This window comes from Phragmites australis, chromosome 20 (genome assembly GCF_958298935.1).
Source record: "Phragmites australis chromosome 20, lpPhrAust1.1, whole genome shotgun sequence".
In the NCBI taxonomy this organism is placed as follows: domain Eukaryota; kingdom Viridiplantae; phylum Streptophyta; class Magnoliopsida; order Poales; family Poaceae; genus Phragmites; species Phragmites australis.
The window spans coordinates 833,454-859,935 of record NC_084940.1 but is presented as its reverse complement, the minus strand read 5'-3'; the positions used below and the strand labels follow the sequence as shown (position 1 = coordinate 859,935).

At 46.2% G+C, this 26,482-nt stretch overlaps 1 protein-coding gene across 1 annotated transcript; it reads left to right on the top strand.

Moving 5' to 3' along the window:
• The first annotated feature begins 3,114 nt into the window (after nt 1–3,114).
• On the top strand, nt 3,115–5,302 carry LOC133902111 (F-box/kelch-repeat protein At5g42350-like). The gene has a single exon (XM_062343693.1). The coding sequence runs from the start codon at nt 3,394–3,396 to the stop codon at nt 5,080–5,082; it is 1,689 nt and encodes a 562-aa protein (XP_062199677.1). The 5' UTR covers nt 3,115–3,393; the 3' UTR covers nt 5,083–5,302.
• The last annotated feature ends 21,180 nt before the right edge of the window (nt 5,303–26,482 follow it).

Sequence of the window (26,482 nt, the reverse complement as noted above, 5' to 3'; positions counted from 1 at the left end):
GATTGTCCTGGTGATTAATTAGAATACTATTTGGTCGGTTCCTCATATTTCTACACCACAATTGGCTTATACTATGTTAAGGATATGCTAATTAATTGATCAAGTCGTACCCATATAAGCCTCGTGGTTGAACTGTTAATCAGAGTTACTCGTTCCATGAACCGGTCCTTAGAATAATGAGTAGACACTACCACCAACTATAGTGCTTCCACACACCTATGCATTCCCGCACCATTATCATCTAACCTTCTGCTCAATATCCATATGTTCCAAGTTGCTACACAATTACCAGTATTTTCAACTCATAGTTGCATAGATCATTAGTCATATTTAACCAACAACCCAACCATACCCTTATGTAAAGCTAAGCATAAGCTACCTAATATAACCACTACTGACAACTAGGACGACAAGAGGTATATGGAACATGATACTATAAGTAGATGGGATTTAGAATTAACAACATGCATATTTGAAAAACTAGAATCAGAATGTTCAAGGATACTTGTCTCTTCCAACTTGCTGCTCAGACTCTTCAAAAACTTGATCCTGAACATTCTCGAACTGCTCCTCATCTACTCTCAATGCACACTAAAAAGAACAATAAAACTATCTAAGAATAATACACTAAACAATAGCTAACATCTATGTAAAGGCACTAAAAGATAGTACATGCTGCTACGAACGCGAGAGCGCGAAAATCATCTAAATCAGAGCTAAAACGGGAAAGTTACGCTAAAAACAAGTTTAGGGTTAATTTTGAAAAATAAAATGACCTATTTTGAATAAAACAGAAAGTTTAGGGGCCTTTTGTAAAATAGAGGGACCATTTTGTACTTATGGAATAATTTAGGGGCTAAACTGTAAAACGATATGGCTGTTTGGAAAATACAGAAAAGTTTAGAGGCTAAAGTGCAAAATTGCCAATTTTCCTAAATTAAAAACAAATCCGGCCGACTAGGAAAAGGCTATGCTGATGTGGTTTGACACATCGACGCATCGGTTGATGTGGCTAATGACAAGGATGCCACGTCGGCATTGTGGCTGACTAAGATCATGTGGACATATAGCGGCTTTAGATTGGGTAGCGAAGGGGTATATTTAGATATAATCTTGACCGTGTCCTCTAGATCCAACGGCTGAGGGTTGGGGGAGGGGGTTAGCCAGCTGGTAGCTTGAACCGAGATGACGAAGGAGCTTGGGCATGGCGACGTACGGTCAGAGTCTCGTCGGACTTGAGCTCTGGCTCATCGGTGACAAGGACGAGCGGTGAAAAGGCATCACAGAAGGGCAATGAACTCACCTAGGTGATCTCGAAGACCGGAGAGGCAGCGGGTTGGCCTAGCGACGGCTCACGGGCATCAGCGAAGAGGGCTTTCCGGCGGCAGAGAGTCGATGAGGGGTGGCAAAATCGATTCCTCACGAGCGTGTGGTGCCAGATCTTGTCTCGGATGCGACAGGAAGGCGGTGAGAGCAGCGGGCGGTGAGCTCGGCCACATGAGGTAATGGCGGCGACGGCTAGGATCTCAGTGGCGGCGCGCTAGGGCTAGGGTTTTGAGGAGATGTAAAAAACAGGGAGCGAAGGCCCCTATATTTATAGGTGGGCGGCTCGTGGGGCCAACGAAGGAGGCAGTGGCATAGTTGGCGTCCGGATCGGATTCACGGTGATGGTGTCCGAATCGGAGATGGGCGGCGCGACGCGCGGAGGAAAAGGGCACGAGCGTGAAGCAACAGGGAAACGCTTTGGCTGGGGCGCGGTCGAATGGACCAAGAACTTGGCCAGGCGCGCACACGGCCTAGGCGGAAGGCAGGGTGAGAAGAGGGGGAAAACGGGCTCAACCCGAAAAGGAAGGAGAGTGGGCCACAAGAAAAAGGAAGAAAAAAAAGAAAAAGGGAAGGAGATTCGGCCCGAGGAAAGAAAAAGGGATTTTTCTTTTATGGAATCAATTTCAAACTTTGCCAAAAATCTAAACAGAGCACCTCGATGTTTCAAAAAAAAATTCACTCAATAAAACTCTAGTGCTTCTACTCGGCATGAATGCAACACATTAAAATAAATATAGCCCAAATTACTTCTTTAATTTAGAAAATAAATTTACACCTAGGGTATTGAGACAAAGATTAACGGCCTCAACTAAAAAAAGAATATATTTTTTACTATTTCAAAACTTAAAAATTAGGGTGTTACATGTGCTGATGGGTTAGCGTGGCGGGGGCTGACCTGTCTACGATGAGCGAGAGATGGGGGGGCGTCGCGATGAGCTCGTATCGAAAGATGTCGCGTCGGAGAAGAGAGCGGCCAGAGGAAGAAGAACCGCACAAGGCCATTGGATGGAGAATGGATAGCCCTAGTGCATCGACTGAAGGCCCCCCTTGATTTCAGTCGAGTGATATAGTCGGCCCCCTTCTTTTTTTAGCAGAAATTACCAAACACAATTCAATATGTTGGCCTTTAAAATAACCGGTGGCTTGCTAAATGGGCCCAATATCTTGGATATCCCCTCCTTCACAGCCCATTACGTTTAGGCTTAAATATTCAGTAGCCTATTATTTAGGGTAAAACACAGTCCATCGCATCCTATCATGGGTTAACCCCGTCAACAGATCCCATCGCCCCACTAGCAAGGCCATCCGACCTGGTCACCTAGAGATGGAGAGTGGAGAACCCAGCGACAACCGATGGCAATGAATGCCGAGCAGTGACCCGTCGAGGCACTAACCAATGAGGCCTTGCTCTACTGATCTACTCTTCTCTGTTGGGTGGTGAGTCGTTGAGTTAGTCGGTAGCACTGTAGCAGTAGCACCTGATCTGCCCATCTCCATTGAGAGGTGAAAATTTTTATGCTTAGAAATCAGCCCTCCTGGTTTGAATTTGGATCCATCACTGAATTTTATGGTAATATATGGTTAGCACCCAAACAAACTTTAGTATAACAAAGAACTACGGTACATATTTCATCGACCGTTATAATCCACGTTGTAAAACAAAATATTCATTCCCTGAGGACTATTTGTCAGAGACTATACAGAGAAATGATTGGCCACAGACTCGAGATCAGCAACACCGTAAAAAAGACAATACCGGTAGTATCCGTTTCCATCTCAACGACTCTCCGGTAGCGTCCTCCTGTCCATCCGTGCGTCACCCGCGCCCACACACCTGCTCGTCGGCTCTCGACCTCGTCCACTTTCCCCAACTCCTACTCCAACCACCATCGTCGCAACAATCCCACGTTCACGCCCCCACCCAGCGCGATGCTCTCTATCTCCTCCCTCGCCAAGCTTCTTGGCATCCTCCTCCGCGGCATTCTTCTCCACCTCCACGCCCCCACGCTCCCATCCTCGCACCACTTCTTCTCCACCTAACGAATTACACTCGCTTGAGCCGCGCCGATGCCTAGAGCTCTCCAGAGATCTGGCAGCAACAGCCTCTCCTCCCTGCTGCGCGCCGAGGCGGCGGACGGTGCTCCCGACGCGAAGCGGGGCGAGCGAGATGGCCATCGCCGCCGGAGGAGCTGCATCAGGTTTCCCCTTGGCGCCGGTGGGTGCCGCGTCTGCGCCTGCGACGAGATGGACTCTGCCGCCGCGGCCCCACGCCGGCGCCCTCCGGGAGCCGAGGAGGATGTGGAGGAGGACGCCGCGGTGCAGTGCTTCTCCTGGAAGAAGGGGGGCCCCGCCGCGCCGCATCGGCCGTCGGGACGTGGTGGGGATGTGGTGGTGGCGGTGATGGAGACCGCGGTGACCCTGTCAGTCCTCCCGGACGACGTGATGGAGATGGTGCTGTGCCGGCTGCCGCTGGCCTCGCTCCTGGCCGCGCGGTGTGTGTGCAGGCGGTGGAGGGATCTGACCCTCGCCCCGCAGTTCCTGCAGATGCGCTGCGAGGAGGGTCCGCACCGAACGCCGTGGCTGTTCTTGTTCGGGGTCGAGGGGGATGTCGGGTGGGGTGCCGCCCCTGCCCCGGCCGTGCACGCGCTCGACGTGGCCGCGCACCGGTGGCGCCGGGTCGGGGCAGGCGGACTGAAGGGGAGGTTCTTGTTCTCCGTCGCCGGCGTCGGGGACGAGCTCTACGTCGTCGGTGGCCGGTCCGGCGGCTCGGAGGGCAGCAAGGTGAAGACCCACAAGGGAGTCCTGGTGTTCAGCCCTCTCACCAGCTCGTGGCGGAAGGCGGCCCCGATGCGGACCGCACGGTCTCGGCCGGTGCTTGGGGTGTTTGAGATGTCTGCCAGTTGCAGCATTCTCCACGCTCGCGCCGAGACGCATGTCCGACGCGCCAAAGCTGGTGGCAAGTCTCGCTTGGGAGGGACCTCGGTTGTGTACGAGGACCCACACCGGCTTTCCCTCCGGCGCCTCCGTCTCAAAGACATGCTGAACGAGAACACTGATTCAATGGAGCTCGCTTCGTCTCATGGCAAATTTGCCCGACAAGAGGAGGTGAGAGCTGAGCCAAGGTTCGCCCTCATCGCCGTCGGCGGGCGTGGGCATTGGGATCAACCACTGGTGTCTGGGGAGATATACAATCCGGTGATCGACAAGTGGGTTGAAATTGCTGGGTTCCCCACCGACGTCGGGCTGGCTTGCTCCGGCGCCGTCTGTGGGCGGATGCTCTATGTGTGCTGCGAGTCTGACACGCTCGTCGCGTACCATCTGGACAAGGGCTTCTGGGTTGTCATCCAGACGTCCCGCCTGCCTCCACGGCTCCGGGACTACGCCCCAACGCTGGTGTGCTGCGCGTCTCGTCTCTTCATGCTCTGTGTGTCCTGGTGCGACCGCCACGGGCAGGTTAACCGGAGGGAAAAGGTGGTCCGGAAGCTATTTGAGCTTGACCTCAGCTCACTCCAGTGGACTGAGGCGTCGGCGCACCCCGACGCGCCGATGGATCCCAATGCGGCGTTTGCCGTCGGCCAGGACAGGGTCTACGCCGTGGAGATGTTCAGGATCTTCGGCAAGGTCCTTGATTTCGTGACGGCCTACCGGGTTTCCGACACCGAGCAGAAATGGAGCCGGGTTGGCCGAAAAAATGCAGTGGCGGAGGCCGACTCCATGTCCTGCAGGCTGAAATCCATGGCCGTGTTGCCCCTGTAATTGCTGCTTACTTTCAGTCTTCTTTCTCCCTCTCTTCTGCAGTTTGTTGTTCTTTCTGCGCAGATTTGTTGTTTCCCTGAGCCTGAGCAGACATACAGTTGACAACAGCCATTGCATTGCTTGTAGAAATTACAGTGACAATCCATACTCATGTTTTCCCAACTTGGTTTGTAGAAGAAGTGGTGTTTCAATGGTACTGATCAGATTCATATTCCAGTTACTTACGGTGTTCCCTGAAGAGCAGTGTTCAATTTTTTTTGCCAAATCGGACACTCCGAATCCAAGTCGAATTCCGACACTTGTTATAAGTGTTCCAAGGATTAAGATTCTTAGCCACTTGTAATTGATGAGCCCTAGTTCTTGTTGCTTGCTTCTGTCAAGAGCCACACTAACCAACTTCTCTGGATTTGTACACCTTTGAATGCTTGATGGTTGTCAAATCCCTTTCGACAAGAACCACCATTAACAACCTTGTCTCGGTGATTATATATCATTGATTCATTTGGTTGGTACAGATCCAGCGAGGCCGTGGTTTAATTTAAGACGTGGGGCATGGGCAATGGGGCTTAATTATCCTGATCCTGCACTTGCAGGCTGTACAAACCATGGATTCAGTAGTTGGCTTCTGCATATTGTGAGTACGGTATGGAATATCAAATGGTGTCAAATTGTCCGTTAGATGCACCGTGGGAGGCATCCTGACATGTCTAAGAAATTTACCATGTTACAAAACAGTCATTTGCGGGTTATGTCAATCGAAGCTTTGTTACCTGGACTTGCAGATCGTAGCTTCTTTTGCTCAGTGAACAATTGTGCTCATGGTCGGAAAAGGTATTAGATATGTTTGCATCATCAGAATCTACAAACAAATGGGGAGGGGCCACATCTTCCACTCTTGCAAATTATAAGCTAGTATAGATCTGTCTACTGGTTTATTCTTCCTCTCTCTTGTGATCATATAGGTCATCCTTGCCAAATATGATGAAATAATCATCATTCTGGCATCCTTGACAAACAAAATGAAATCTTCATCATTCTGGTAGGTACTTTGTCTTCCTTTTTAATTCCTAAAGTAAGGCCCAATGCAAGTCACCATAAGCAAGCTTTCGGAACATGCTTTATTCGATATCATAACTCAAAAGAAAAAAAGCAGTTCTCATGCTTTCTAAAGAAAAAAGAAGAATAAAGCAAGTTCCAAAAGCATCTATGTATTCCCAATTTCCCATTAGTCAGAACTCAGAACCAAAGCATCTCGCCATCTACTTGCAACAGCAAAAGCGTGCCAACCAGTAAGCTACTAATCCAGATCGATGAGAAGGTGAAGTGGGCTCCCTGGACTCTCGAACTCTCGATGGCCAATAATGTGCGTGGTGTGCCAGTGGCAACTGAAAACTTTTCGGCGCTTAACTGCGATTTTTTTAATAATAGTATTTTTTAAAATTGTAAAAATAATAGTTGAATTTACAAAATTGTAAGACCTGTCGACACGCGAAATACTGATAAGTCTCTAGTTGGCATGCGGTATGCCGATTAGTACATATCGGCACTCCACATACCGACATCCTACGTGGTCGTGAGCCGAGAGGTCTGTTGGCATTCCGCATGCCGCCAGGTCTTAGGTACCGCAGACGATATTTAAAGAAAAATCCATAACTTTTTGATATTAACTTGGATGAAGACGATCTTTAGATGAAAATTATGGTTCTCTATGAGATCTATAACTTTATAGTTGAACACCTTTTCATTTGAGTCCGTTTAGATGCACAAAAAGTGGTTATAAATTTCAGATTAAAAAATTAGATCTGTAACTTGTAGCCACCTTTTGGGCATCTAAAATGATTCAGATGGAAAAGTGTTCAACTAAAAAGATGTAGATCTCATCAAGGGTCACAATTTTCATATAAAGATCATCTACATCCGAGATTATATCAAAAAGTTATGATTATTTTTTAATATCGTCTACGAGACATAGAACCTGTCGGTATACGGAATACCTATAGCCGCCAGACTCACTGCTCGCGTGCCAACAGGTCCCAGACTCACTGCCACGTAATATGTCGGCACACGAAATGCCAACTAGATACATGTCGGCATTTCGCGTACCGACATGTACCTATTTTTACAATTTTATAAATTTAACTATTATTTTTACAATTTTTCAAAAACTACTATTATTTTTAAAAAAAACTCCTTTAACTGCGACAGCACACAACACATGGTCACCTTGCATTGCGTTCAACCGGGCAGCGGCAAAGTGCAGGCCCCTACTTAACTGATGTGCTATAGTGTAACAAGCTGCACCATTAAGAAAGCATGTGGCAAGCATCACGAGCAGATTAATGTGGGCATGGATCGATCCCATCTTGCGGCTGTTCAACCAACCAAAGGTGTCAATACTATCCTTAGGTCGGTTGAGAAATGGAGTCTCAAACTAATGATCACCATGGTGTTTTTTTTTTTTCATATTTTGACTCTTTTTGAAAACATTTTTTAAAAACAAACCTACTGTAAAACTATTTTCAGTTTTAACCCCTAGAGACTGGTGTGAACACGGCCAACATTAACGCCATCGGTTGTGGCGCGGACCCCGAGGGTCAATACTGGGAATGGTTTTGACGGCGCCACAGCCGATGGAACAGATGTTGACCGTGTTCGCGCCAGCCATCGGTCATGACGTGGATCCTCGGGTTAAAACTGAAAATAGTTTTGCCGCTGGTTCATTTTCAGAAAATATTTTCAAAAAAGGTCAAAATATGAAGAAAAAAAAAATACATCACCATGGCGCAATCAAACTGGTCGTGAGCTAAAATAACAAGAAATACACATGTCAGTAGACAGGTCAGTCTCCAGAAAAGATAATAGTTTAGATTCATACCAGTTGCTGATCAAAATGCTTCCTTATTAATCTTTGATGAATTCGTTGTTTCTGATATCGCTTTTTTTTCCATTTCGAAGATGTTTCTCCAGATATTGTTGAAACATCACACAAGACAGCGACTACTGAATTTGTGGACGTAATACAACCACCAATTATCTGTATGGTTGGCTGAGCGGATTGCCCCGCGAACAATGACATCTACAGAAAGCAATAAATCAAACTAATTAGCAAGCTAAATGAAGGTTATGCCAAAGGACAAAGAATAAGCTGTGATTTGCGTTATTTTCTATATAAGTTGAATTTGTACCTTAAATTGAGTGTCTACAGTTATTTTATCCATGGATTAGATGAATCTGGATGCACTTTCAGAAATGTGCTGTCAACATTACCTACCTTCAGGCTTTCAACAGAGGGAACTTGACAATGAATATTAGCTTGTGCAGGCAAAGCACATCATTCATCTTCGTTTTGTATAGAGCCTGCTTCTGTAGCTTCTGAGCTTCTAATTGACCCTGCCAAGAATCCCAAAGAGATCGTTTCACTCTTCAAATAGTTCTTCTGGTTGCACAGCCAAGACATGCAGAGAAACCAAATGATATGACAACTGGTCAACTGCCGCATGTATCTCCTTTGAACTTTCATGCCTAATGTCTTCCACTCCAAATTCATGGATGCATGTAACACCCATATCTTTTTTTGTTCCCCACTCTTTCATTAGCTTCCTGAGCCTTCTCATGTCTTCCCAATGGTAAGTTTCATATAATTTTTTTTCTTTCTCGAATATGCAGGAGAGCTCCGTATCTTTGAATTAAGAAAGAAGATAATGTTTACACGGCGACCGTAAGCCGGTCTTTACAAAGGGATCATAATAAACTATCACAGAATGCATCAACCATTGTTAGAAACAGAAGAACACGGATTTAAACGACGGAGCCAAACGTGCTTAGCCTCTCCAAAAGCGCAGCCAGGTTCTTGGCCCCGGCATCGCACCAACGAGCTGCTTCCTCCCTAATGTTGGTCACTAAGGCATCGGAAGAGATTTAGCGGTTGTTGAAAACGCTGTCGTTACGCGAGAGCCAAATGCGCCAAGCGGTGAGGAGGAGATAGTGGACATAGGATGCCACTCTTTAAAATGAAAAAAAGGAGTAATCAGCTGTGAGGAGGGAGTCTAGGCCTTTGCGGAGGTGACCTGCCACCCTATCATGAAGATTCGACCACCAGTCGAGAAACGAGAAGTGTTCAGAGGGGGAAGTGCCAAGCACTCGCCACCATACCTCCCTTGACAGCACACAGTGGAGAAGAAGGTGGTTTGTAGTCTCTGGGGTTTGCAAGCAATGCGTGCACGAATCATTCGGCTGCAAACCGTGCCTCTTCCTTCGAGCAGTAGTCCACACGCGATCGTGGAGACATAACCAACCAAAGAACTTTACTTTGGAAGGCACCCAAGTTCTCCATAAGAGGTCAACCCTTGCGAAACGGGTAGAACCTAGAAATAAGAGATTATATGTTGATCTGGCTGTATAAACGCCTGAAGAATTCCATCGCCAGACCACTCGATCATGATCTTCAGTGAGATTGAAGTGCTGGAGCGCAGACCACAGCTGAAGGTACTGTGAGAATGCAGTAGAGGTGAGAGGGCCGGTGATATCCCAAACCCAACATCGATTAAGCAGAGCCTCGCTGACTAATCTTCGGTTGAGACAGGAAGGGGAAACAAGGTCTAGAAGGTCAGGCGCCAAGGATCGGATGGAGCGGCCATCGATCTAGGCGTCTCTCTAGAACAAAGTTGATTTTCCATCACCGATATGAAAGGTGACCGAAGCGTCGAAGAGAGCGGAGGCAGCATGCTCATGATGTAAAGGTAGTGCAGCCCATGGTCTCGAAGGATCACTTCTCTGTAACCAGAGCCATCTTAGGCGCAAGGCGATGCCGGCAAACTGCAGGTTGGCAATGCCCAGGCCGCCGTATAGCGTCGGTTTGCATACTCTTTGCCAAGCGATGGTACTGCGACCCCTGGAAACCATGCGATCACTTATCCATAAGAAGCCCTTGCGAAACTTGTCGACTTCCTTGAGTACCCACGGTGCAACAACTATGGACATCAACGTATGCAGCGAGGAGGAGGAGAGCACAACCCTGACAAGGGTAACACGCCCGATTCTGGAGATGAGCCTAGCTTTCCAAGTGGGAAGTTTGGAAGTGACTTTGTCGATGAGCGACTTTCTGGAGATGCATTCGGGAAAGAAACGCAAAGATAAGGATCGAGCATACTTTCATGTTCCATTGTTCATTTCGCACCATACCCTTGAGCATGCATTTTTACTTGTCAAGATCTAAGTTTGAAATTTTTGCCAAACTGCGGACACTGAGCACATTTTTGCGGATCCTCCGCAGAAGTGCGGAGACTCTGGAGATTTTGCGGACATTCCACATTTGTGCGGACACTCCGCAAATTTTTGCGGACTCTCCACACATTTGAAGTGCATTTTTCGTTAATGTGTGATGCCTTAGTGTGCGTCACTTGGGATTGGTATCCGGCTGACGCTAATATGCTATGTCGAAGTTTGACCATTCTTTTTTTCGTCTTATCGCCAAAACAGGATGAGAACCCATCGAGATCTCGGAGACCTTCCTTAGGCCTCGAATGAGAGCAACCCTCCGCCGCCTCCACCACCGAATATGGCGAAAGTGCTCATGCAGATTGAGCAGAACCGTAAGGCTCAGACGATGCTACTCGAGGATCTCATGCGCAACTTGGCCCTCATGGAGGAGGTGGAGCCGGGCTCCGAGATGACTTTGTGGACTTCCTTAGGACTCAACCGCCCACCTTCACGTGGGCTGAGGATCCTCTGGATACCGACCATTAGCTCTGGACTATCGAGTAGAAGCTCGCTTTGCTTCGATGCGAAGACCACAAGAAGGCACTCTGTGCCGCCATCAACTCCAAGGCGTGGCGGGCGCGTGGTGGTCCAACTTCTTGGCCATGTACTCCACCAATCACCGGGTGTCTTGGGCGGAGTTCCACCAGGCATTCCGTGACTTTCACATTCCTAAAGGCCTCATGGAGATCAAGATGTGGGAGTTTATGGACCTCAAGCAAGGAGGCAAATCGGTGATGGAGTACGTGCAAGTGTTCAATCACTTTGCACAATATGCTCAGGATGAGGTCAACACCGACGAGCGGAAGCAATACCGCTTTGTGAACGGCCTTAATTCCTAGATGGAATATCGCCTCTCGGCTCATGAGTTCACCGACTTTAACAAGTTGGTGAGCATCTCTCTCACGGTGGAGTTCAAGTTGAAGAACCACTAGGAGGAGAAGAAGCGCAAGAGGGTCCCGTCGCCTTCCGTGGGCGGGAGTTCTCAACATGCGCGTATGGAGATTTAGCCTCCACTATCTCACATGTCGACCTCGACTCCTCCACGGCCGATGTGGATGGTGCGGCGTCCATCCTTCTCAACTCCGCAGGGACACCCTCCAAGACCCGTCGTATCTCAAGCAAGTGTGACGGGTGGGCCGGCGGCCCGTGCTACAATTATGGGTGTGTCGGGCATTATGCACAGGATTGCCCTCATCTAAAGCCGGGTGCCACGGTGACTGCTCCATGGCCACCACTACCCCCTCCATCCGTTCATCAAGCCTCCATGGCTTTGCATGTCCTCAAGCCTGGCCGAGCACGCCACACCACCGCTGATGGAGTTCACGAGCACGCCACACCACCGCTTATGAGTTTTAATTCTATCATCATTCCTACGGTCATTCTTTTTTATTCTGAGGCTTCTCACTGTTTCATAGCGATGAGTTATACACGGCGGCACGGGCTGAAAGTTAGCGCCACCTCCACACCCTATCTCGTATATGCATCCGGAGTCAACATTTTGATTAGTCACTGTGTGCCTAGAGCATCAGTTGTCGTCAATGATACATCCTTCGGAGTAAATTTGTTAGTGATGGCCTCCAAAGGGATAGACATCATTTTGAGAATAAATTGGCTCACCAAGAATAAGGCAGTCATGGATTGTGCTTAGCGGACTATCACCCTTAATGGTCTATCCGGCACCCGAGTTCATTTGAAGCTTGAGGACGTTGATCCTTGTGTTTATGCCCTGAAGGTCGTCACCACCACAGATCTCATGAATATCCCAGCGGTGTGTGAATTTCCTGACATCTTTCCAGATGAGTTGCCAGGGATGCCACCCGACCCAGCAGTGAAATTCTGGATTGATCTTTTTCCCGGAACGGCCCCAATTTCGAAGAGGTACTACAAGATGCCACCAAAGGAATTGGCAGAACTGAAGAAGCAGCTAAAGGAGTTGCTAGAGAAGGGGTTTATATGTCTGAGATCCTCACATTGGGGATGCTCGGCACTCTTTATGAAGAAGAAGGATGGTACCCTGCGGATGTGTGTTGATTACTGTCCACTGAATGTGGTCACGGTCAAGAATAAGTATCCGCTTCTTATGATCGATATTCTGTTTGATCAGTTGATCGGTGCCTGGGTTTTCTCAAAGATTTACTTGAGACTGGGCTATCATCAAATCAAGGTCTGACCAGAGGATATTCCAAAGACAGCTTTCTCGACTCGTTACAGGCTCTATGAGTTTACCGTCATGTCCTTTGGCTTGACGAATGCTAGGGTGTTCTTCATGTATTTGATGAACACTGTGTTCATGGAGGAACTTGACAAGCTTGACGTGGTTTTCATCGACGACATTCTTATATACTCCAAGACTGAGGAAGAACATGCAGAACACCTCCGTGTGGTTCTTGGCCGCCTTCGAGATCACCAACTATATGCCAAGTTCAGCAAATGCGAGTTTTGGCTCAAGGAAGTCGCTTTTCTGGGACATGTATTGTCTGAAAATGGTGTCACAGTTGACCCGAGCAAGGTACATGATGTGCTAAAATGGGTGCAGCCCAAGAATATCACCGATATCCAGAGTTTTCTCGGACCTGCGGGCTATTACCGCCGGTTCATCGAGAATTTCTCCAAGATTGCCAAGCCAATGACTGGGCTATTGAAGCAAGGAAGTGTGTTTGAGTAGTCGAGTGAATGCAAGTCAGCTTTCTAGACTTTGAAGAAACTGCTCACGACCGCTCTCATTCTCGCTCAGCTTGATGTGGGTAAGGGTTTCGACCTCTATTGCGATGCTTCCCGCATAAGCCTCGGATGTGTCTTTATGCAAGAGGGCAGAGTTGTGGCTTACGCCTCACGTCAGTTGAAGCATCATGAAGAGAACTATCCAACTCATGACTTAGAGCTTGCGGCAGTTGTGCACGCTCTGAAGATCTGGTGCCACTATTTGCTAGGAAATCTGTGCCGTATTTATACGGATCACAAAAGTCTTAAATACATTTTCACTTAGGCAGATCTGAACATGAGGCAATGAAAATGACTCAAATTGATCAAAGACTATGAGCTAGAAGTTCATTATCATCCCGGCAAGGTGAATGTGGTCTCCGATGCCTTAAGCCGGAAGGCTCGATACAATTGCCTTGTGGTCAAGCCCGGGAATGTCACACTTTGTGATGAATTCCGTCGGCTTAGACTTGAAATGGTTCCGAATGGTTTTCTTGCTAACCTGGAGATCAAGTCCACCTTTCTGGATGAAATCAAGTAAGCTCAGGAAGGTGATAAGGGCATGGCCTGAATCCGAGACAAAATGAAGGAAGGCAAGGCCAAGTGTTTCTCTGAGGATGGTCAAGGTGTTTTGTGGTTTGGGAACCAGTTAGTGGTTCCGAAGATTAAGACATTGAGGAAGAAAACTCTGGATGAAGCTCATGACTATTTGTTGTGCATCCATCCAGGAAGCACAAAAATGTATCAAGACCTCAAGCAACATTTTTGGTGGACTCGCATGAAGCGAGAAATCACTCGATATGTTGTTAAGTGTGATATCTGTCGAAGAGTCAAGGCCGAGCATCTCAAGCCGGCTGGTATGTTCCAACCTTTACCCATCCCCTCCTGAAAGTGGGAGAAAATCGGCATGGATTTTATTAACAGATTGCTGAGGACTTCTCAAAGCTATGACTCGATTTGGGTCATTGTGGACCAATTAACAAAGTCTGCTCATTTTCTTCCTGTCAAGACCATGTATTCAGTCAAGCAATATGTAGAGTTGTATCTCACTCGGATTGTTTGCCTCCATGGGATTCCAAAGAAGATCATTTTCGATCGAGGCACTCAGTTCACTTCTCAGTTCTGGAGGAGACTCCATGAAGCTATGGGAACTGAGCTCTTCCACAGCACTGCATACCACCCTCAGATCGATGATCAGACTGAACAAGTAAACCAAATCCTCGAAGACATGCTACGGGCTTGTGTTCTCACATATGGGAAGAAGTGAGAGATTTACTTGCTATTTGCAGAATTCTCGTACAATAACAGCTATCAAGCAAGTATTGAAATGTTGCCATTTGAAGCTCTCTATGGCTGAAGATGCTGAACACCGTTGAATTAGTCTGAATCCCGCGAATGGGCTTTTCTAGGCCCAGGTTTAGTTAAAGAGGCAGAAGAGCATGTTCTGACTATTCGGAAGTGTCTCCTCACGGCACAATCGTGACAAAAGAGCTATGCAAATCGCCACCGGAGAGAACTTGTGTTTGAAATTGGAGATTTTGTGTACCTCCAGGTATCTCCACTCAAAGGGGTTCGTCGCTTTCAAGTCAGAGGGAAGCTAGCACCCTGATACGTGAGACCATTTCAAATTGTTGCTCGGCATGGAGAGGTGGCATATCAGTTGGACTTGCCTCCATCCCTCTCCGCGATCCATAACGTGTTCCATGTTTCACAATTGAAGAAGTGCCTTCGAGTCCCAACCGAGGTCATTGAAGTTGCAAACTAAAATTTGCAACCGGATCTTTCTTATCGCGAGCATCCAATCCGCGCCGTGGATGAAGCGGAACGTAAGACTCGACTTCACTCAACTAAGTTTCTCAAGGTTCAATGGAGTAATCACTCCAAAGAAGAAGCGACGTGGGAACGTGAAGATCAGCTTCGTGCTAATTACCCTGAGTTCTTCTCCAACCTATGAGTAGGGTATTAATTTCCATTTCTCACAGCATAGTATCTCCTTACAGTGTGGCTCCTAGATTCATCGTACTCTTCCCTGACTCGTACCGAATCTCGGGACGAGATTCTTTTAAGGGTGGGGGGAGGTTTGTCATGTCCCGAAATCGTAATTATGAAATTAAGCCTAAGCGCGCGTCATTAAGCATCATGCTTAAATATTGAACACTTTTATTTTGGAACATTAGAGCACTTAGAATTGCGTCATTTGGATGAGAAAGAATTTCGGGAGAGAAAAGAATATAATTCACAGTTAAAATGGACCCTTTTCACTAACATGTGGGCCCCACATGTGGGCCAACCACCCCTTTGGGCAGCCACCCACCCCCTCTCCCTCACTCTCCCAGCTCACTCTCTCTCCCCACCGTGCTCTCTCTCCCTCTCAAGCTCCCTCTCTCACTTCTCCTCAGTTTTCTCTCTCTAGAAGTGAAGTCGAGGTGTGCATGTGGTGTTTACGCGATCACTAGCTCGTAAGCTATCCATCACTCCAACTTATTTTCATTTTCCCTAAGGATTCGAGCCGGTTTTGATGTCTTTTGGTGTTCATAGTTGAAGCACAAGGAACACCGGCGTTCTTCCTCTTCCCGAGTTTTCTTCCTTCAACGACCGGTCCCCAAGCTCGGCAGAGCATTTTGGGTGAGTCTCCTAGGCATCCATGGCAAGAACCCGCATTTTGGATGGAGGGATTTCAAATTTGGAGTTAGGGTTGTGAAGTTCTTGAGTTCTTGAGCTTGGAGCTAAATTAGAGAATTTGGGTGAGAATTGAGTTAGGAATCGAGTTGATAGGTTAGTGAGTAAGCCAATGCAAAACCTTGCTCTTTGGGTTGGAATCGAATCAACCAAAGTTACCCCTCGAAATTTCTTTCTGCGCAAGGCCCGGAGTGTCCGGATATTTCTCCGGAGTGTCCGCATATCCGGAGAGTCCGTAGACTTTTTCGGATAGTCCGGATAAGTTTGGAGACTCCGAGAAATTCTCCAGAGACTCCGGAGTTATTGTTTATCAAGCTTTTCCTTTTGTGCTGATAGCTCGAAAATTTCATAATTAATTCATGCAAGCTTCAAAAATCATGAAACCAGATGTGTTAGCCTCCTATGAGTATGAACTACATGTTAAAATTTTTGGAACTCAAGAAAATACTTTTGATAATTAATTAATTAAATAAATGTGTTTTGGCTTGATTAGATCACGGTTAATTAATGCCATGTCCTAAAATTATGAAACGTCTTGGTCAGTTCATATTATGATTAGTGCCATCTAGAAAAGATATTTTCTTGCATTATAAAGCATAGTTTATGGCATTTCATCATATGCATATTGTGGCATACTTTGTTGCACTTCATTCATGCCCATCATTACATGTGTTCTTGTTTAGTGAACGAAGAACCAGCACGTGACCCGGCCGTGGTGGAAGACAACGCCGAGATACCGGATTTCTGCGAGTGTTACGCGTGTAGCATAAGACAAACTCCAGAGCAGCAAGGCAAGCATCTAAGCATACTTCTCCCAATACTTTGGATCGTATGATATAAATTGATAAATATGCTTTATGTATGTATGCGTGAGTTTGAGTCGATGTCGGGTTGATATGGGTAGAACCTATATTGATGTATTACCTCTACCTTATATTGTTGATGATTCGTATTCCTTGTAGCCCAGGTGTAAACATGATGACGCCTAACTTAAAAGAGATATGAGATACTTAGAAATGCATAGGTCACCGGTAGAAGTCGAGTGGTGGAATGTTCCATCGCTCGCGAGCTATAGGTTTACTTATTGTTCACACTGATAATATTGATGATATTGGTTGGATGAGTGGTGAGGATGAGGCGAGATGCGGGCGGTGTTAGGGGTATCATCTGCCCTGGAGGAGGTTCCCGGGGTAGTTCGGCGTAGGAGTCCGGATACTGTAGACGGTCTTGCATCGGTTAAGCACCGACCATTGGCCACTGTTGGCTTAAGCACTTACCGTACTCACCACATGTTAATCTAATGGTAAGGTAAGCCGAATACTTTTATAGCTATGATCATTTGGGCCTGAACATCGACGGTGCGAATGGGCGGGCTTGTAGAGGTATCTAGTTTACTCCGAGAGTAGTTCTAGATACCTCCGCGTTGAGTGATGCATGTATCAAATGATTGGGGCTTATTGGGAAATGTTGTCATGAGTACCCCCTTGTGTAGACTTTAGCGGGTTGCACAAGCTGAATGATCCTCGTGTCGTCTGGGTAAAGGAGTATCCCCTGTAGGGTGTAAAAACATTTTGAAATGCCGCGTTCTCGGTCATTAGCATGCTTTCTATCCATGCGCACCATCGTAGTGTTCCGTTGTGGGTAAGGGTGGTATGGGCGATTGTTGGGAAATGTTGTTGGTGATAATTCTAATGCATTACTATGGTTCTATTTACACATATGTACCAGTTGTTGGGTTTAAGTTTATGTTGGTCAAGTATAGGTGCTCACACCTATGTTTAGGTTGCTTAAGCATATTAATTTACTTAACCTTGTGGTCGTTTCCTTGCTAATAGCTCAATACATGATCTTTGGAGTTGGGTTATTTATATGTACCTTATATGAATTAAGTCTTGCAAGTACCTTCATACTTAGCTACTCTACAGGTTTTGCATGTGAGGAGGAGTTGATCTTTGGCTACTTCACGCTTGCCGAGGGTGGTGGCAGGCATGAGTAGTGCACCCTACTCAGTTAGCGTACTTTTGCGATGGAGCCTAAGGGCATATGACTCCATCCTCCTTTTGTTGTTCAGTTTTTAGTCTTCCGCTGCTTAGTTTTTTTTGCTGGTTAGGAGTTGAGCAGATTTTAGTCTCCTTCTAGCTCTCTTTTGCTGTAAATTGTAATAACTTTGGTGCATGTTTAAGAACTTGTAATATAATTTAATTACTTGCTCTTTCTTAAGCTGTGTTGTGATGCAATATGTTGAAAATACATGTGTTCCGATCTTAGACATAAAACACATGCTGGGACTACCGAAATAATATTATGTTAATCATTGAAGTTGTAATTAAGTAAATGATCAACTTAATAATTAATTAGAATACTGTTTGGACGGTTCCTCACACTGACCTTTAACTAGGCCTCCAACCGGGTCACCAAGCTTGCACCGCTTGCACCTGCTCCGTGGTCTCCCGTTGCACACCTGCCTCTGGACAACCAATATACTAGCTGGTGGGTTTAGACTAAACCATACGACATACATGGTCGAATGACTGTACTGTAAAGACTATGTAGTATATCACATCAACTCGGTCCTTAAGCGAGCCAAGGCAAATATCTCCATACGAAGCCTGCAACACAGGCAACACTTTAATTCCCAAGACGTTTCCAACAGAACCCTGATTTGCCCCAGCTCTAACCTGATCTCAAATATCATCATTATTATCCGGCAAGGGTTTCCATCCCATAACTCACGCAGCACTAAGCACCAAGTTTTACACATTTTGAAAAGCTAAACATGATTAAGCATGATGTAATAGTAAAGATTACCATCCTAAGCATACTAGTAATAAGGTAATCATCTAAGCATGAGTAAAGTAGCTGAGACGAAAGTCTTAGTGTTACCAAGATAATACTTAGGATAATCACAAATAGGCTGGCTAATCTACATTAGGTCTTAGCTAGATCAACAGTTTAAAATATGTCAACTAGTAATATCTCATACAATATATCGGTGGAAAATAGTTATTATGGGTCGTGGTGATAAAATTGGGTTCAATATGATCAAAGGGAAAATGGATTGAGACTTGCCTTCATTGAAGTCCTCGAGAAGGTCCTGCTCAAACTCCGGTATTCCCGGCTCCTCCTCCTCCTCCTCGACGAACTCTCCGGTCTCTAAACATGGCACACAACAAAGCAAACACATAATTAAATACAAATAAAATATAAATAAATTTGAAATAAATATAAAACTGGTATGAAAAGATAGACTTTGAATTTAGATGAATATCGGTGGAAGAATCATCGAAATCAGAGTTGAATCAGAGGAAATATGGGCTTTGGAAGTAGGCCAGCATATTAAATTGAGAAAAAGAAAAGGGGTAATATTCCCATAATATTCTCTGGAAATTCTGGTTTTTAGGAAAAAGAGAAAAGCTATTGTGCTTGCGGGCCGGCTCTGTGGAGATGGGCTTCGGTTGGGCTCAAGCTACTGGATCGGCCTATGGGCTGAGGCGGCCCATTCGGCCTGAGGGGAGGTAACGGTGGGCGGGTGACGGCATCAGCGGCTGGGCCCACCTGTTAGGTTTACACAGAGAGAGGGGGAAGATGACGGCGGCTCGGCTGATGGCGCCAAATGGCAGGGTCGCCGGGGCGGCGCGAAGACGGCGGCGTCGAGGGGATCCATGGCGGGAGCTCGCCGGAGAACTCACCGTCAGCGGTTCCCGGCCTCGGTTTAGGACGGGGAAGGGATCTCTGTGATCCTCACGACGTGGTGGAGGTGATGACGGGACATGTCATCGGTGATGATGACCGGAACAATGCCAATTGCACACCGGAGATGGAGGTAGTGGCAGTTGACGCGGGAATCGCGCGGGAAGGCTCTTTGGCTCAAGTTTGAGGGCACTGGAAGCACGTGGGTGGTACGGGGAAGGTATGCCAACGCTTGGCTTGGCCGGTGATGCTTCAACGATGGACGACGATGGCAATGGGGCACGGCGGAGGTGATGGCACAGTGCTGGCTCGGGCTAGGGGGAGCTAAGCGGGAAATAGGGGCTTGGGAGGTCGAGGGTGGTCGGGTGGAGCTCGTCGTGAGGTCAATTTAACCGGCGGCGGCTCTGATTAGTGGATCAACGGTGGCTACCGTTGGCAAAGAGGAAGTACAACGGAGGAGGGGGAAAAGGAGGGCGAGGCTTGCCTGAGCGCGCTCGGTGAAGGGCGGTGAGATGCAGAGGAGCTCGGGCTGGCCTTTATATAAGCAGAGGAGGTGGAGTTACCACAGTGAAACGCCGGGTTACATGGCGGGCATGCCAGCCATGGCGTGTGGTGAGATGATGGCGGGGCCAACATCATCGAGGAGCAATACTCGCGAGCGTGCTTGCTCGGAGAGCGAGAGAGAAGGGGGGGGGGGGGAGGGAGATAGGGTGTCACAACAGCTCGAGCAGTCTTCGGTGGCCTGTGCGCTCGTCGCTGGCGTTGTTGCGCAGCGACCGCACAGTGAGAGGGAGGGGAGCAGAGATGGCGAGGGTGGCACGGCAGTGGCGGAGGCGTGGGCTCGGCAGGGCCCGGATACCACGCGTGCTTGGGTTTGCGCGAGCACGAGGAGGAAGAAGTGTGCAGGAGGAGGGCTGGGCTAGCGCGCAGGTTGCGGGAGAGAAAGAAGAGAGGAACGGAGAGAGCGGGCTGGGGAGAGAAATAGAGGGAGATCGGCCCAGAGAGTAAAGAGGAAGCCGGGCCGGGGAGAAAAAGAAAAGGAAGGTGGGCCGGGCTGGAAAAGGGAAAGGAGTGAAGGATTGAGCCCGAGGAGAGAAGAAATGGTTTTTGATTTTGAAATTAGATTTGAAAATGCATTTTGAGATGGTTTTGAATTGAATTTTGAGAAGATTTTGAAGTTTGGTTTTTGGTTAAAAACTGGGATGTCACAATAAACAAAAGGAAAAATTGGCCACCATATTTCTCTTGCCGTCATGCGTGGGAATCTTCCTATTGATCTTTTTGTTTCCATCTGCTGCCATACGCCTGCGGAGCACGCTCAAGCCACGCCGCGACCTCCACGCGTGCCCATGCGCTCTTGGGCCCGCACAGCCATGAGCTAAGCAGCACCAAAAGGTGTCGCCTGAACAGTGGGCGACACCTTTTGGGTGGGCCTGCTCAGATGGCGAGACCTTATTCTCACTCGCTGAATAGGCGACACGTGGGAGCACCAGATTTTTTATTACTTTACAGGTGGATTCTATAAGGTGTCACCCGTTCATCAGGTAAGACCGACGGTAGCTTATTATTACAATTTTTTAAAACGGCCGTACAAATTTGAAAGTATTGGGAATATATATATATATATATATATGTATATGTATATGTATGTATGTATGTATGTATAAATTCCGAGAACAGAGAATCGCGGCAGCTTATGCAAGGCCGATGTAGTGACACGAACCTGCTCGCTCGCTCAGCCCATGGGCTGAACATGGATTGTAACCACTGATAAGTAGGGCGAAAGCCGGGGCAGGCTAGCAACACAGAAGAGGCGGCAGGCAGCATGAGGCTGTTCGGGAAGCACGTCTTCCCTAGGCAGATCGTCATGTTCGCCGCAGGGTAGGTGCCCGTCGTCCCTATCGATTTTCCTCAATTTGCGCCATGTTCACGCGCCTGATTGAATCGCAGGCTGGCGTTGTTTGGGGCGACGACGTACGACGTCCACCGGTCCATCAAGAACAACGAGCAGCCGCCGACCAGGGAGCAGATGGAGGCGCTCCAGGACTACATCAACTCCAAGAAGCATTAGGAGAGATTAAAAATCCGTGCTTTTCTGTACTTGATTTGCATCGCCTGCTCATGGTGCTAGGTGTGTAATCATTTGCGACAAATCAGAGCAAAAGGGATTGGATCGCGCTCTTCTCGTGGAGACTTGGGCAAGTGGGGTGCGCGGCATGTGCTCGACGTTATTTCCATGAGGACTTGTATGTGTGTAAATGGACTTATGGATGTGTATTCTATTATATCTATATATGTTGGTAGATGTATGGCCTGCCATCTATTGTAGAAACTATGGTTCATAAAGATCATTGATAATATATATTTTTTTTATCAAAATTATATTGATGATATAATCTTTGGTTCAACTAATAAGGAATTTTACAAGAAATTCAGGAGCTTAATGTCAAGAGAGTTCGAGATGTCGATGATTGACGAGCTTAACTACTTTTTTAGTTTTCAAATCAAACAATTTAAGAAAGTGACTTTCATCCATCAAGAGAAGTACACAAAGAATATTCTCAAGAAAATTCAAGATGGATGATTGCAAGCTAATCAAGACTTTAATACCTACCAATGAACATCTCGATTTAGATGAATCAGGTAAATTTATTGACCAAAAGTTTTACCATTCTATAATTAGGTCTCTCATATACCTTACCGCATCTAGACTCGATATTATGTTTAGTGTATGCATGTGCGCTCGCTTTTAAGCTAATCCTAAATAATCTTATCTTAACACCGTAAAAAGAATCTTGAGATATCTTAAGCATACACCTAGCATAGGCTTGTGATATCTCAAAGGTGTTAGTTTCCTATTCTTGGGTTGCTCGGATTCGAATTTTGCCGGATGCTGTGTGGATCGTAAGAGTATTTCGGGTGGAGCTCGATGTAGCATTACAGGAGATGGCTACTCAGGGTACTAGTACTACCAGCTCAGCCCCTGCTCCAGTCTCAGAGGCACCTTCAGATTTAGTTCAGCCTCCTTAGCCAGTTGTTGACCCCGCGACTGTTGAGTTATTAGATTTAGATACAGACTCATGCTCACAGTTCAAGGTGCGATCGTCTCCAGCAACGCTGATTTCCTCCTCTCCTCCGGTTCCAGATGTTTAGGACTGTGCTCTTATTGTGCTTAGATACCAAAGGGGGAGAGAGTCTAGGTGATAGGGGGAGTTTTTTTGGAGAGAGATAGTTGAGTGAGCTTTCTAGTTCGTAGACTTAGGGAGAACTTGGGTAGTCTAGGGTCGGAATATTGGATCTTCATGGTTTTGATGTAATAACAAGCTATTTGACTCTTAATCGATGTGTTTCACTTGTCATCGCATTGTGTTTCCTTTCGTCCTCTGTTTTAATTCTTACTCTTCTAGCATGATAGGTTGTTCTTATGCTAGGCTTTCTCTTACTTAATTGTTATATGCCGTTAAATGCCTAGTATGATAGGGTGTAATCCAATCCATTTCCATATTCCTATTTATGTTGTCATCAATCACCAAAAGGGGAGAAATTGTAGCATCTAGGCCCATAAGTAAGTGGTAAGTATTTCGGTGATTAATGACAACCATTTTATTGTGACTAATGAGTGTGTTTTGAAGAGAATCAAATTTTAGTTCACAATGATTGAATGGGTTTTCTTGGTCCCCCATAAAATTCTATTGGACGATTAAAAGACATTTGAGGCAAGATTAAGTATCTTCTAGTTCTAAGTGTCACAAGGTAATAAAGGACACTTAGATTAGATATATGTTCCTTTTTAGTCTTTTAACCGTACTATAAAGAGGGCTAAGTGTTGTAGCTTAACCTAGTTGAGTCTAGACATAGTTGGATGCACACTTGCGAAACACTTGCGAAAATCTAGCACTAGGTAGCTCAAAGAAGCCCATTAGTGAGAAGTCGAGAAGTTAGAACTCAAAGTCAACTGAATTGGACGAGTTTTAGAAAGTTTGTTCTCACCGGATTGTCCGGTGTGAGAAGGAGTATACTCACCGGACTATTTTCCCACTCTGTGAAGAAATCTGTTGACCTCACCGGATTGTCCGGTGATGAGAAGATATGTGCACCGGAGCATTTAACAGAAGAGTCATTTTTTTGAAGAAAATGTGAGTTACATGCACCGGATTGTCCGGTGACTCAAATGGACTTAACACCAGACTATTTAACAAAATGTTGGAATTTTCGGAGGAAATGGATTTTAAGGCACCAGATGATCCGATGTAGGAATGGACATCACACTGGACCATTTTGAGACTTCTGTCTCGGTGCAGAACATTATAACTCACCGGATTGTCCGGTGAAGCTATATAGGGAACACCAGAGCATTTTACAACGGCTACTGACAGCTGGCAAGCCAGCTCGTGGAAAAAGGTTACTCACCGGATTATCCGGTGTTGACAGAGGCGTGTTCACCGGACCATCCGGTGTTCACAGAAAGTGTGAGTGGTTGGGCAATAGTTAGATTTGGACCTCTAGCCTATATATACCCCTCACTTGGTTTCATTCGGCTCTCTTGCAACCCAGAAGAATTCATATATTGTGTGTGCCTTCTAGAAGCAAGAGAGAGCACTTGACTTGATTTCCAAGTCCCTAATTGAAGATTAAGGACTTTATTAGTGCTTCAAGAGTAGCGAGTGTGCATCTAGCTATTGTTTAGGCTTGATAGGGATCAAGTGAACCAGTTAGCTTGTTACTCTTGGTGGTTGGCAACACCTAGCCAGCCGTGGATATTGGAGGTGTTCTCGGTGAGCTTTTGGAGTTCTTGTGGGAGCCCCGGGAAGAGCGTATACTTGGTTTGATACCCGTCAATCCGGAGATGGAGAAGTGGCAATCACTAGTGAGCACTTGAGTCTTGGTGACTCAAGGGCGAGTGATATCCTTGTGTAGATGCTCCAACGAGGATTAGTGGAGAGTGCCAACTCTTTGATACCTCGGGAAAAACTCGGTGTCCTCTTTCCCTTCTCTTGTTACATTCCATATTTTACTTCTAGCTTCTCCTTCATGCAAGTTTCAATTCCACAATTTACTTATGTTTTATATGCTTGCATGTTTGTGTTTATTGTTCTAGCTTGCTTGCTCGATTAGTTGCTTTTCCTTATTCTAGGCTAAGGTTGCTCCTTATTCTAGAATTAACTAGTTGGTTTTAGAATTTGATTAGTGTCCTATTCACCCCCCCCCCCCCTCTAGGGACATTAGATCCTTTCATATGGGATAAAAATCCCTTGATTAGGTATGCAATGGTTAAAGACTTTAATTGGTATCATTGTCAATTCATTTCTACATTTAAGCTACCTCTATGCATGATATATCTTAAACTTTCTATCTCTACATATTATCTAGTTTGCATATATTGCTACATACTCACAAGTGGTATTCACAAGTGGGTCTCTTCATATGTATGCACACATATAGGGGGAATTTAGATTATATCATGTGAGTTTCATGAATTATGATCCTTGTTTGTCTTTGTTCAACTGATATCAATACGTCATTTGCTTGCAATTAGTATATCTTTTTAATTGGTATCAATACTTCATAATTCTTCATAGCCGCATAAGTGGTATCATTCATATGGATCATGATTTATGAAGCTCTCTCCCAAATGCCTAATATTTTTCTCTTTAGTTCAACATGTGTTTATAGCCTTTTTGAGATTGTTGACAAAGTGGAAGAATTTTGAGACCAAAGCAAGATGCAAGAACTATTTCGGGTAGATTGTTGACAAAGAGGGATGTATCTTGAGAGGACAAAGGAGAAGAAGAAACTCTTGTATGGGTGAATCAAGGGAGATAGTGGTAATGAATAAATGAAGAACCATATACATCGAAGCCACAACAAAAAGGGGGGACATAATGTTGAGGGAGATATAAATTGGTAAGAACATGGTTGTCTTACAATTGATATTATAATTTGTTCTTACCATGCATCCAAGCAAAGAGGTATGGCTTTATGAACTTTTGAAATCATGTATTTTCATAATTGGTATAATTTTCCTCTTGTTTTGTTTATGTTGTCATCAATCACCAAAAATGGGGAGATTGTAGCGAAAATGGTCATATTAGGCTATGATTGTGATTTTGGTAATTAATGACAACATAGTCAATGAGACTAACATATTTGTCAAGAATATATGTTAGTAGGTCTCATGAATGCAGTACATGAAGAAGCCACCGTAGCCGGGGCAAAATTTGATTGAATTGGAGAAGTCTCAGAAAAAATGAACTCACCGAATGGTCCGGCGCTGGAAGAACTGTACTTACCGGAGCATTGTGTCCAAAAGGCTGTTAGCCTCATCGGATGGTCCGGTGCTAAGGAATGAACACGCCAGAGCATTTGTTGCAGAGAAGCTTTCAACGAGGAAGATCAAAGATCGAAGATCAACACACCGGAGGCTTTACCGGAGCATTTATCAAAGTGTGTGTGGAGAATTCAGAAAAAACAAAGTTCTACACACCGGAAGGTCTGGTGATGAAGACAATGAACACCGGAGCAATTTGTGCAGAGAAGAAGTGGCGCGGTCAGGCTCAGATATACACACTGGATAGTTCAGTGATGGAGATGGAGTATACACCGGACAATCCGATGATCAGAAGAATTGTGAGTGGAGTTCCAATGGCTATTTTCCTCATATGTACACACTGGATGGTACAGTGCTTGTACTACTGTTATCACCAGACCATCCGGTGTTCACAGTAAAGTTGAGCATTGGAGCAACGGCTAGTCTACGGGGTTAAGGCTATAAATACCCCTCCACTCATTCATTTGAAGCTACTGGAGTCCAGAGAAACCCTTATACACCTTATACCCAACAATTGGCATAAAGAATCATTCAATTCAATGGGCCTCACGACACGGTCCATCTAGGATCCAGCAACGAAACAGCTGTCAGTCGCCGCGTCCCTCCTCCTCCCCCCCCCCCCCCCCATCTAGAAGCTTCCCTGACTCCTCGTGTCACGATCGCCATGGGAATTGAGGTCGCGGTTGCCTCCGGTGAGAGCCCCGAGGCCGACCTCACGCCGCAGGCCCCCTCGTAGGCGCGAAT

Excerpts from the sequence above, each read along its gene's own strand:
- LOC133902111 (XM_062343693.1), top strand. The coding sequence starts at position 3,394 with ATGCCTAGAGCTCTCCAGAGATCTGGCAGCAACAGCCTCTCCTCCCTG.